This window comes from Pelobates fuscus, chromosome 4 (assembly GCF_036172605.1).
Source record: "Pelobates fuscus isolate aPelFus1 chromosome 4, aPelFus1.pri, whole genome shotgun sequence".
NCBI lineage: Eukaryota > Metazoa > Chordata > Amphibia > Anura > Pelobatidae > Pelobates > Pelobates fuscus.
This window is the reverse complement of record NC_086320.1, coordinates 147,461,612-147,476,215: the sequence shown is the minus strand read 5'-3', so window position 1 is coordinate 147,476,215 and position 14,604 is coordinate 147,461,612. Positions and strand designations below refer to the sequence as shown.

At 39.7% G+C, this 14,604-nt stretch overlaps 1 protein-coding gene across 1 annotated transcript in view; it reads left to right on the top strand.

The window, feature by feature from the left end:
- The window catches only part of SCGN (secretagogin, EF-hand calcium binding protein), a 149,563-nt gene that overhangs the window by 117,658 nt on the left and 17,301 nt on the right, over positions 1–14,604 (top strand). The window contains exons 6-7 of the mRNA XM_063451663.1: positions 10,600–10,677; positions 13,895–13,950. Of these exons, the coding sequence (XP_063307733.1) occupies positions 10,600–10,677; positions 13,895–13,950 (134 nt within the window). The remainder of the gene's footprint in view (positions 1–10,599; positions 10,678–13,894; positions 13,951–14,604) is intronic.

Genomic DNA, 14,604 nt, shown 5'->3' with positions numbered 1-14,604 from the left:
TTATATATGAACGTATACCAAAATTGACAGCAATACAATTCACATAATGCACAAGTAGTGGAGGTCTATATTTGTGTGAATTGTCACTGTGTAAATGAAGGGCATATTTGTGAATGTAGGGTTGTATTTCTGCAGAGTGCCAGAGTGCATGAATGGTAGTGTGTGCAGGTGTGTGTGCATTTAATTTTTTGATCCCTATGACTCTTTTCTACTACACTACTTCCAGGGCCGCCATCAGGGGGTGACAACCATGATGGGTGTCACAGGCCCGGCGGTCCTGAGGTCCCGGATTGCTCTGGCAGTCCCGGGCCCCACATTCCCTCTCTGCACACATATATCGCAAATATCGCTATCTATATGTGCAGTTGCGGGCCCCCGGCTCTCTGTTACTGCAGAGGAGGCCCAGCACACTGCGTCTACACATTCAGCTCCTCTCTTCTAATAACTCTTGCGAGACCCGCGGCTTTCTGAGCGTTGCCACGGGTTACCATGGCAACGCTCCACGCAGCACGCAGGACATGCTCGCGAGAGTTATTGGGAGAGAGGAGCTGAATGTGTAGACGCAGTGTGCTGGGCCCCCTCTGCAGTAACTGGGAGACGGGGGCCCCACCATGCCACCGGACAACCAGGGAATGGAATCTCTCCCCTCCCTGGACACAGGTAAGAAGCAGGGAGGGGGGAATAACATTTACTTAAATTTAATATAAAATGTATGTGAAATTACTGTAAAAATGCCCCTCCCCCCCTTGCAGGCCCTAGTTTGCACATTTACACACACACTGCATACACTAATCCAACACACACTGCATACACTAATACAACACACACACTGCATACACTAATACAACACACACTGCATACACTAATACAACACACACTGCATACACTAATACAACACACACAATGCATACACTAATACAACACACTGCATACACTAATCCAACACACACTGCATACAGTAATACAACACACACACACTGCATACACTACCCTGACACACACTCTGCATACACTAGTACAACACACACTCTGCATTCACTACACTAACACACTCTGCATTCACTACACACTAACACACTCTCTGCATTCACTACACTAACACACACTCTGCATTCACTACACACTAACACACACTCTGCATTCACTACACACTAACACACTCTCTGCATTCACTACACTAACACACACTCTGCATTCACTACACACTAACACACTCTGCATTCACTGCACTAACACACACACTACATTCATTACACTGACACACGCACTACATTCATTACACTGACACACGCACTACATTCATTACACTGACAGATACTCTGCATTCACAAAATTTGCTTTGTCAGGGGCCCCAAAATTTCTGATGGCAGCCCTGACTACTACCCATCTGCCCAGTGTATCTCTCTACACTTCCTTAATGAATTTATCCATTTCTTTCTTTTGTCCCTGTCCCCATATTCCTCTCCTCTCCTTATTTGGATCTTACTGTCATTACCTTCCCCTTGTGTGTCCCTCTGCCCATATCTCCCATGCGTGCACCTTTGCCCATTTTTACCTTCTGACAATTTGCGTTTTTCTCTCTCTCTAATTATTTCTCCTATCTTTCTCCATAATCCAAGTTTACTCCCCCTGCCTTTTTAGGTAGTGTAGCCAAGAAGCATGGGAGTGAGAGTCCTGGTAGTAAAATTGCCCTGGACTTATTTTCCCTGTATCCCCACCTGTGGGATACAATTACTAGGATATCCCAGGCGAACACAAAGATGATCATTACAGTTGAATTAAGGACCAGAGGAAATTAAATTTCATGGCTATTGTTCTATGTAATTATATAACTTTTATTCATAATAAACAGAATATGCTTCCTTCTCGTAATGTTTAATTCTGTTACTATATTAATGATCATATATTTGCACTCTATTAGTCCATAAAACATAATCAGATGCCTAACGATTGCAATGAAAAAACATGTTTGAAAAATCACATTTCCCAGAGGAGCCATTAGGGTCCATTTACCATGCAGGTTGTACAAGCCCATTAACAAAATAAATTGCATTCGGAATCATCCGAGAGCAGAAGTGGAACATTCTCATATCCCACGCCTCAATTCTTACATTGTTTAATCTTTTTTTCTTTTGTGCTCTCTATTTTATAGTGTATTCAAGTAGATACAAGGTGTGAAACTTATATCAATGTTTGTTATTTATTTCAAGTATTAACCCCTTAAGGACACAGCTTCAGGAGTAAAAGGCCAACATGGAGAATTTCCATCATGTGTCTTTAAGGGGATACAAATCTATCTATCTATCTATCTATCTATCTATCCATCTATCTATCTATCTATCATATCCTTCTTAGATACGGTATAGAAGCCCCACAGACTCCAATGCAAAGTAAACCATTCAATCTACGTATTAAAGTATAAAATGAAACGGCACAACATAGGCAACAACAGCCGAGTTGGAAAAAGTCTCCTACTAAGATACTGTAACATCGCTACCTTAAAGGGACACTATAGTCACCAGAACAACTACAGCTTATTGAATTTTTTCTGGTGAGTAGAATCATTAACTTCAGGCTTGTTGCTGTAAACACTGTCTTTTCAGAGAAAATGCAGTGTTTACATTACAGCCTAGTGATAACTTCACTGGCCTCTCCTCAGATGGCTGTTAGAGATCCTTCCTGGGTCATGGCTGCCTAAAATGCATCCAAATATTCAGTATATCCTCCCTCTGCATGCAGACACTGAACTTTCCTCATAGAGATTCATTGATTCAATTCATCTCTATGAGGAGATGCTGATTGGCCAGGGCTGTGTTTGAATTGTGCTGGCTCTGCCCCTGATCTGCCTCTTTGTCAGTCTCAGCCAATCCTATGGGGAAGCACTGTGATTGGATCAGGCTACCACTTCTGATTATGTCAGCAGACTGCTTGTCTTTTTTTTTAGGCAAACAGCATGCAGATCTACAGATTCTGGCTTGAATACAGTAAGATATTGATATATGTATAGAGGCAGCATGAGGGGCCCAGGGGGGCTAGATGGTGGTGTTAACACTATAGGGTCAGGAAAACATGTTTGTGTTCCTGACCCTATAGTGATCCTTTAATATTTATACACTACAGTTTAGACTGAAGTGAATAACCAGTAAGTAGTAGTAAGTCTGTTCTTTAAATTAAAATGTTAATGTTTGCAAGAAAGTGCTTGCCTTGTTAGTTACTTATGTAGTGTGGCATGGTGGAATTGCATAACATAGCTGGCAATACAGCAACCTCTTGTTTCTGGTTTATATTTTTCATTGCCATCCCAGCTTACATAGCTGGCAAGGTTTGCAAAGAGAGGTGTGGATATGGCTCGAAAGGTCATATGTTGAAGTTTTAAGATTTTGCTTTGGGCTCAAGCCCAATTTGTTTCTGAACGCTATAGACACCCCTGAAAAATTGTCTTATGTTTTGTACCTCCCACTAATAAAAACATTTTATATTTTAGTTTATTCAGCTCCACTTTTCATATAACCCTTTAAACATTTATCTTACTTATCTATCGTCTAATGTAATGGTAATTCATATCCACATTGGGGGAAATTGCATACTGATAGTAGACTTTTATACTACTGGAATGTGAGACATATCTTGTGACATCACGAAAATGCAACATTATGTAGACAATGTTTAAAAACACATTTTCAAGTCGAGTAGTATAGTCAGGGCCGGCCTTTGGGGTGTGCGAGCTGTGCGGTCGCACAGGGCGCCATAACACAAGGGGCGCCCTGGCAGCCGACACGGCTCGCAAGCTGAATCCATCCTACATGAAAAATTACTCCCTGATGGTCCAGTTGTGCACCTAGCAGGAGCTGCAGCCAGATCATCATAACTTCTCCCTCGCGGTTCTGGCGCTCAGTTAGTGAGTCAGAGCGCAGCCTCAGAGATTCCCAGCCTGCGCTCTGACTCCACACAGCGCCAGAACCTTGAGGGAGAAGTTATGATCAGCACTCCCTGCTATTCACCTCCAGCCCACCAGAGGCCGGCACTAGAGCCCGGCCGGGACAGAGGAGACTTGTGATCGGGCACCAGAGAGAAGGGGCACTGCATGGAAGCAGAGGCAGCTTGGGACAAGGTAGGTAGGAGATTGAAATACAGCCTTGAGTTCCCAGCCACATAAACTCCCCCAGTCTGTGACTGGGAAAGAAGCTGCTGAGTATAGGTGGTGTTACATCAGCATTAGTCTGCTGGTGTAACACTACCTACCTATCCTGTCTGTCACATACCCTCATCTGTACCCCATTTTTATTAATTCTCACATGAACATGCTATATACATTCAGTCTGTGTATGTGTGGGACCCTGAACCAACAATTTTGAGTCTATGTCTTTATGTGACTGTGTTTGTGATTTTCTGACTATGTATGTGTCTGTGTTTTTTTTTTAATATATGTGACTTTTTTTTGTCTTTGAATGTATATAACTGTGTTAATGTGTGTATATCTGTGACTGCATTTTGTGATGTGTCTGTGTACATCATGTGTGTTCATATCTGACAAGCTTCTTCACTAAAACGTCAATTGTCAGGAAAGTGAATTTCAAAGTCTCCTGTGCTTCGAATTCAGCTATTTTGGTGCCAAATATGAAATCCGCTTAGAATTCCTGACAAACCTCATTTTAGTAAATAACCTAGTATGTATGTATGTGTGCCAATGTATATGATGGCATGTGTCTGTATCTGTATGTGAATGTGTGTATTTATGTATATGTGAGATGTGATCTGTGGATTTGTATGTGTATTAATGGTTAAGCGCTCTAATGGGGGTGCACACATCACAATACATATAGAGCAAATTAAAATAAGGAAAATATTTTACAAAGAAACTTTGAATTAAAAAAAAACACAGTGTGTGTGTATTAACTGAGTGTGTGTGTGCCTATCATCATGCGTGAGTGTCTGCATGCCTGTAACGTAGTGTGTATGACTGTCTGCTTTAATGGAGTATGTGTGACTGTCTGCTTGTGACTGTGCGTGTGACTGTCTGCCTGTCTGCCTTTAACTGTGTGTTTGGCTCTGTGACTGTCTGCCTGTAACTATTTGTGTGTGTGTGTGTGTGTGTGTGTGTGTGACTGTCTGCCTGTAACTGAGTGTGTCTGACTGTCTGCTTGTAACTGTTTGTGTGACTGTCTGCTTGTGCCTGTGAGTGTGACTGTATACAGCTTTTTTTGAGGGGAGGCGCCGTGAAGACTTTTCGCACAGGGTGCCTAATGGCCTAAGGCCAGCCCTGAGTATAGTAACATATAGTTGATATCATGTCAACTGCGCCAAATGTTCTGGCTCATGTATCTCTTGATTTATGTAAGTTGTTTACGTTTATATTGATACATGTACATGTATTTATGAATATTTCTTATATATTAGTTATCATTGCATAAAATATGTATGTGTTGTTGTTTTTTTAAGGTTTTGGTTCTGTAAAATATATAACAGTAAATATAAAGTTGCATATAATGGATGAAGATATATTAGAATTACATTTACAGAATAAAACCAGAAATGCTATGTTATAATGTTTTTGTGCAGAAATATATACTGTATAACTAATAAAACATCCTAATTGTGCATACAAAAATAGCTTGGTTGTATGACATATGTTAATGGGACAATGTAGACACTGTAAATGCTTCATCTAGTTTAAGTGGTTATAGTGTCTGGAGTCCCCTGGCACAGTCCTTCCATTCAGTGTTAAACTGTTTTTAATGTTTTAATGCTAAACAAGAGTCCTCAGCAGCCCTTCCCCTCTATGGTACTTGGGCTAATAAGAAAGCATTATCCTAAGCAACAATGGGTGGCTGGGATAGTCTGAGAGTGTCAACTGAGCGCTTTTAGCTTATCACAGTGTTAGTTGCTGGTATGAATTTGTATCGCTAGAAGGTATAAATGTATAACCTTTCCCATACCTCCAGTAGGGGGCAGGCTGTGGGTGGTCAGTTATCCTTATTTAGTGTTGCACTGTTTGAAAATGGTTTAGCAATACTGGAGGGGCAGTGTCACGGGTCTCCTGGTACTATAACCATTTCAATTATATGAAATAGTTATGGTGCCCACAGTGTCCCTTTAAGTGCAGTAACTCTGCTAAGTAAATCAACAGAGGCATGTTGGAACTCCTTCCCTACCCCCAGACATTATAAGCACATTACTCCTACAGCTTATTTGGTGTTTACAGTTACAGGAACCTTTCCCAGAAACACTACCTTTGAAATTATGTTTTCTTTGTAATCTAACAAATATCCAATATCTAAACTCCACCGCTATCCTCACTGTTTTCATGTAGGTAAGTATCATTTCACAATATTTTTGTCCTAGCACTTGTAAGTCATGAGCAGGCTCAGCCAGGTGTGCAGTGCAAGTCATGCACCTACCTCTCTTCTCTAAAACATTGCTTTTTCATAATTGTAAGAAATACTGTTCAAATAAATGTTTGCTCTTATTTCACACATTACACTATTTTTATTTTGTTACCTAAAGAAAAAACATTCAAAGCTTGGGTCAGTTAGTGTATTATACTTTGAGTGATTTTGTCCTACAGGTATATTTACGAAACAATTGCAGTTTTGTACCTTTAACTAATACTATTGCACATAACCAGGATGCAGCTCTTATCACGTGTTCCCTCTTACAGCTGTGCCTATGGTAATTTGCACGTAGTTTATAATCAAAAATTGTTTCCATTGTTATCACCTATTCTTCCTCCTTTGCTTTATTTTTAGCTTAGGTATTACCTTGTAATGCTGCCATGGAAAACTGCAAGTCTATTAATCTTCTTTTCCTGGCTGCAAGCCATGGTATCACTCCCAATTGAAGTATAGAAACTTAGACTAATCAATTCAAAAATGAGAGTCTTATTTATAGAACATGTGTGAACCTTTTTTATGTCCTTCCTGCTGTGGGCAGGACCCAGCCCGGTGTAATACTACCATGAATTACCACCAAGGAATGTAAATTATGGCAAATATATAAATATTTTAACTTTTCCTACTTTTCTATTTTAAATGTATCCTATGTATTGTAATTTCATAGGATCCTGATAAATATATCTGTCCAACTTCCAGCTGGTGGGTCATATGGCTGATGAACGGGTACAGGATTAGCAACTGCTGAAATTATAATTAAATTATCTTTAATGTAGCCTTTAGACATTGGTCCTTAAAGTCCTCTATCATATGTTCTACTTACATGAGTAGCTGTATACAGTCCTAGTGCCATCAAATTCTGCTGTCATATAAAAATTGTCTAACCCTACTTTCTCGAGGCAGAATTATTTAGTCATTGGTCCCACACAGTCTTGTATATAGTTAAAATTAGAAATATATATATGTTTTACTAGTATCAGACTTGAATTATTTATTGTGTTCACTTACACACTGCTATTTAAAACCAATATCAAATAAATCTTGCGGAAAATTAAAAGGAACATGAATCTTACACATTCTGTTTCTTGGAAATAGGGATTGACTACTAATCTTCAACTCCATGGTCATGTATGGCCCATTAATTCCCACTATCCATCATTTGCATTCAACAAAATAACTCAAACCGTGTCACCCGTATAAATAAGCATAAACAAGCTGCAGCTTCCATTCTCTTGCACGAGTTATTTAATTGAAATACTGGTTCCATTGCATTACACACATGGAACTGATAGAGGTGTTACTAATCAGAGGATTGTGAGATTGGCTCAGCTGACCATATATCTGGTTAATTTCTCTCAGTCTCCCACTGCAAGGACCACTACAGACACCCAGATCACATCAGCTCAATGAAGTGGTCTGGGTGCCAGGTCTCTCTAGTTTTAACCCTGCAGCTGAAAACATAGCAGTTTCAGAGAAACTGCTATGTTTCACTGAGGGTTAATCCAGCCTCTAGTGGCTGTCTCATTGACAGCCGCTAGAGGATTTTCTGCGATTCTCACTGTGAAAATCACAGTGAGAAGACGCTGAACGTCCATAGGAAAGCATTGACTAATGCTTTCCTATGGGCGGTTTGAATGCGCGTGTGGCTCTTGCCACGCATACGCATTTGGAGCTGAGAGGCGGATCGGGGCGGAGAGATCCCCAGCGCCAAGGGAGTCCGGCGCTGGAGAAAGGTAAGTGCTTAAGACACACACACACTCTCATGAACAGACGCACACATTTACTGACAGACACACACTCAGTGAAAGACATGCATACACACTCACTGACAGACACACACACACTCACTAACAGACGCACACAAACATACTCAGTAACAGACACACACTCTAACACTAACACACACACGCTTGCACACACACACTCTAACACTAACACACACACTAACATACACACACTCTCACACACACTAACATACACTCACTAACACACACACACACACACACACACACTCACACACACTAACACACACTTACTAACATACACTCACTAACATACACTCACTAACATACACACTAACATACACTCACTAACATACACACACACACACACACACTAACATACACTCACTAACATACACTCACTAACACACTCACACACACTAACATACACTCACTAACATACATTCACACTCACACACACTAACATACACTCACTAACATACACACACACTCACACTCACACACACTAACACACACTAACATACACTCACTAACATACACTCACTAACATACACTCACTAACATACACTCACTAACATACACTCACTAACATACACACACACACTAACATACACTCACTAACATACACTCACTAACATACACACACACTAACGCACTCACACACACTAACATACACTCACTAACATACACTCACACTCACACTCACTAACATACACACACATTTACACTCACACACAGTAGCATACACTCACTAACATACACACACACTCACACACACTAACACGCACACTAACATAAACTCACTAACATACACTCACTAACATACACTCACTAACATACACACACACACACACACACACTAACATACACACACTCACTAACATAAACTCACTAACATACACACACACACACACACACACACACTAACATAAACTCACTAACATACACTCACTAACATACACACACACTAACATACACTCACTAACATACACACACACTCACACTCACACACACTAACATACACTCACTAACATACACACACACTCACACTAACATACACTCACTAACATACACTCACTAGCATACACACACACACTAACATACACTCACTAACATACACACACACTAACACACTCACACATACTAACATACACTCACTAACATACACACACACACTTTTTTAAAAAAAAAATTAATCCCCCCAGCCTCCTTACCTGTGGGAGAGCTGAGGGGATTCCCTGGGGTCCAGTGGTGTTGCTGGCCCTGCTGTCACCCGGCTGGCTCTGGTTTCAGTGCGGTGTGCGAGGGAGCTGAAGAGGAAGCACTCAGGGGAGAGTGCTCCCTCACGCGCCCGCAGGACCAGCCAGCCGGGTGACAGCAGGGCCAGCCTCGGGGGGCCCGGAGGTGGCCGGTTCCTGGAGAAGAGGCTGGCCCAGTGGGCGACCCCTGCGACCCCGGTATGTACGCCACTGCTGTCAGGACTTGTTTGGTTCTGGGCATCCGATGATGTCAGACATAGAAACATAGAATGTGACAGCAGATAATAACCGTTCGGCCCATCTAGTCTGCCCATTATTTCAAAATACTTTTAATTAGTCCCTGGCCTTATCTTAAGTCTAGGATAGCCTTATGCCTATCCCACGCATGCTAAACTACTTCACTGTGTTAACCTCTACCACTTCAGCTGGAAGGCTATTCCATGCATCCACTACCCTCTCAGTAATGGATGCATAGATGCTTCCTAGTTGTACAGTAGCTGAAATTTGAAAATACTGTTTTAAGAAAATGCTACACAATAAAGAACTACAGAGGCCCTATTGGAAATGTTGGCAATATTTTTGCTGGTAAAGTTGAAATCATGTTATTTTATAGTGCGTGGAATATATATATTTTATAGAAAGCCATTCACGTATAGTTCTATTGGTTCTTGTTTTTTATCCTTTATGTATGTAATTTAAAGGTAAAATGCATATAATGAATTTCCGTTTTTCAAAACATGAAATTGCAGAGCAGTCGGGCTTCGGATGCCAGGAAAACTGTAACTGCTACATTAATAGCCTCCTTGCATCATAACCACTATGTTAATCAGTCACTAAAGTGAGAATTCCAGGTGAATTCAAAAAGAATGTCAAATTTAAGATCAAAATGATGTGCTCCTTCTTTGGCTACTCTGGCCTTAAATTTGAAATTCAGTTTCAATCCTCATTTTACTAAATAACCCTGTGTGTCTCTTTACATTTTAATTTGGGGTGTGCTAAAAGACATATCTGACTCTGTGCCAAATAAGATTGGTGTGGAGTGTAAGAGGAGGGAGATCATTGAAAAAATAACCACAGGGTATGGAATAGCAAACAAACAAACAAACAATAACTCTATTGGTATGATAATGGCTAATAATAACTGTGAAATTATTGAGTCATTTATAATTTTTCACATTTTTTTTTCTAAATGCTTTCTTCTTAAAACAGAACTTTTTACAAGACCTCTTCTTACAACACAAAAAACAAATAACTGGTGATAAATTGGATGAATATACAGATACTATGGTAAGTAGTTCCAACAAAGAACACTTCGCAATCTTGAGAAAAAAAAAATGATAGGTCCATTTTAGTCCCTCCTTCATTTGTGATGTCACTATTTGACTATTTCATCATGTGAAAATGATTACTCACCAGTACACAAACCACAAAAAAGAGAGACAACTGTTGTACCATAAGTAAAAAAAAATAATAATGATTCCTTGACATATGCATAGTTGCCTTTCCGGCATATATGTGACAAACCCAAACAACCCCCAACAAATACTCGTACACCTTTTTTGGGAAAAATATCACAGCTTTAATTATATAAATAAAGTTAAAATAATTTAAGGTCATTTTCACATGTTAACATAACATATCCCCCACCAACTCCATTAACAGTACTACCCCAGACAATGACCCACAATACAATAAGTAAAACTACATTATAACTTATAATTAACATACAAACATAACCATTGCCACCAGGGCATGATTTCCAGCTTTCTTTCATGTAGGGGCATACCGAGATACACCATACACACCGGGTTCTGAGTTACCGACAAGCTCGAACCTACAAATACTCTTCCAAACCTAACTGTTCTTAGTGAACCAAACGATTTTACATCAGGACAAACCACCTACACCCCAACTTCTCTATCCATCCCCCACCGCCATGACCAAACGGGAGCTGGAGACCAAATAAGGGAGAGAGGGTGGGACAAAACAGGTAAGTGAGGATTAATTAAGATAGCCACTAATCTAAAATGGCCACTATATATACTCCTCTAACCCAACCCCATCTCCAGCTACTGTAGCCAGCCCCTTACATTATACCCCTCCTATGCCTGTCTCCTAGCAATGTGAAGGCCCATTCCCCTTAACTGCGCTGCTCCATGTGATACATGCATGGCTGTTACTTTGTAACAATGTCGCTTTTTTCAATTTACTTACTGATGCCGTGGGATTGACTAAAATGTATTTATTATTCTAAGTTAAATTATACAGCACTACACATATACAGTAGATTGTATGATTTATGAAGTTGTATGAATTGAGGTTGTACTGCAACTATAGTAAAAGGCTATATTGGATTATACCTTTCAATGCGTTATCTAGATTTGCATTATACATTTTTTAAAAAATAGTTATACTCACTTATGAACCTCTTGCTAACCTCAGTAAAAATACAGACTGTTGCTTTCTCTGTAGCCAAGAGGATGAAATATTTCAGCCAGTGGGAGCTCTTCCATGTAAATAAATGATGCAGAGAGACACTGTCTACATGCAATGAACCCTACTTAAAAGAAATGAAAGAAATGCAGAGCCCAGGCACAATGCAGTCAGTCATCAGTGATTCCCCTGAACTGGAAGAAAGTACTTCCAGCTGTATTGCATGTACTTATACTGTCCATTTATTTAAATAGGAATTCAGAGAATTCAGAGAATTGTTAGAATACAACAGGATTCATCCTGCTTTCAGCTGTTTATTTCCTATTGGAAATGGGTGCTGAAGGAACGTGCAAACTATAGCAGCGTTATCACTGAGACCGACTGGTAAACACGTGCAAACTTTGGGGTAGTGCCAGTGACTCAATTTGCATCACTGGTAATATGTCTGGCCATAAAGGTGGCGTGTCAAACCAGCAAACATGCACAACAAGTTGGAAGGCTGCATGGCTACTTTTCTGTGTTCACTAAATGTATGTGGCAGATGTGTAGCTATGTGTAAATAAAGGCTCACTGCTAGCTTAAGGGGGTAGCAAAGATGTGTATGCCTTTCTCTTAGGATTCCAGACTTTTATCAAATGGGTGATGTAACAAGCAAGATATGGCTGAGCATGCATAAGGTCTTGACATGCCCATCTGCTTTCTTCAGCTTCTCCAGAAAACCATCAGTCATTATTAATTAGTGAGTTGATCTGTGCCATTAAAGAAAACTTCAGAACTGTGATCATTAAAGGGGTCTCTTTTAATATCTTATTGCATGCCTAACACATCATTAAGTATGAATGAAATGCTAAAAATTAGAAAAATCAAGTTTCACATTTTTGCTTTTAATAAATGTTACACATAAAGTGCAAATAAAGAAAAATAACTCAAAGTAGATTCACTTGTGAGTCCTAACTGTTAAATGCTACATATGTCTTGGATCTAGATTACATTTTGGTTGTTAAAACATTATACCAACTTTCCAACTCTATAGAAACCCTACCCCTATGCTTACATTAACTCTATACAGTCACCCACCCTAACCTTACAGCTAACCTTAGCCTTACACTGTCCATAACTCTTAAGACTGCATTAACCCTAACCTATCATTATCTCTTACATTACCCTAACACTAACCCTACCTTAACCCAACAACAAAACGTAGTCCTAACCATAACACTTACCCTAACCATACACGTAACCCTTCTCTCTGCTAATGTTAGTACTGACATCAGCAGCGTGATTTCCTAGCTTAAACAGTAGAGATTTTTATCTGAATGCCATCTACTGAATAACTGCAGACTGTGAGGGAGATCTCCCTCTCATGTTGGAGTTTTGGGAAGCTGTCCTGTAAAATGCTATGCAGACCCTAGGGTCCTCCCTCAGACATGGAGAAAGTCTCAAATCACTGCAGCTGAGCAATCACGAGTTAAAGGGCTGTATGCACACCAACTTTCAACACAGGATACAGTCTTGGCCATTAAATATGAACTGAGCTAAAAGAGTGGAACCCCAAGTATCAAGACATTCTATGCTGTCCTAACAGAGTTAAAGTGGCACTGTGCCATTTCCACTTAGAGGTGTACACACTTTTGTTGCCAACGGTTTAGACATTAATGGCTGTGTATTGAGTTATTTTGAGTGGACAGCAAATTTACACTGTTATACAGGCTGTACACTTACTACTTTACATTGTAGCAGAGTGTCATTTCTTCAGTGTTGTCACATGAAAAGATATAATAAAAAAATTACAAAAATGTGAGGGGTGTACTCACTTTTGTGAGATACCGTACATCTTTTAATAAAATATGGCTTGACATGATTTCTATTGTTGTTGATGCAGGTATTGTCATGACTGCGTCTATACGCTTTTACTGACTTGCAACCACTATTCACTACTTTTTAAAAGGTTTTGTAATAATTATGAATTAAAGTGTATGCGTTTAAAAATAGTGATAATATTTGAAATAATTGTAGTTAATTCATTTTATGTTGGGTACTTTACTAATTGGTAGATTATTTTCTATTCTAGATGAAACTTTTTGACAAGAATAAAGATGGCCGTCTGGATCTTAATGACTTGGCAAAGTAAGTCATACATTGCCCTGTTAAGCTATATGATCTAATCTAACTGAGTGAAACATTGCCTTTGCCTTAACTTCTATAGCTGACCTACATTTAGGACTCAACTCTCTCTGTATGTGAGCTGGACTTCTCCTTTGTCCATGGCATCATTGTTTGCAAGTGTCATAGATTCTCTGTCGCCTATAACTTACTACTTTAACAACCAGTAGAGTAGTATGATAAGAGGAACCTCAGTCTGTACTTAGCTACAAGCTCCACACCTTAAGGACAAACAAAGGGACTAAAGACACAAGAAAGTCTTCTTTTATGTATTATACAGGTTGGGCCAAAATTCAGAGTAGGGTTTGAGGAGTCAATAACGTTCTTATTGATAAATAAATTTCAATGACATTACAAACAAAGAATGCTAACCGTATGGAAATTTGTTTGACTAGGTACAGAAGATGACATCTTTTAAATGAACTCCATTTGCCGCCTCACAAAGATTGGCTCTTTCAATTGCATTGTTCATATTATTAGTTAGCGGTCAAATTTCTTGCTCTCGATCGCCGACTCCTTCAGATATCCCCAAAGGTAGTGATTGGGAGCTGAAAGGTGGTGGTTAGTCTGGAAATATCTTGAATATGTGTATCAGTATTGAAAATAAAATATCACTAT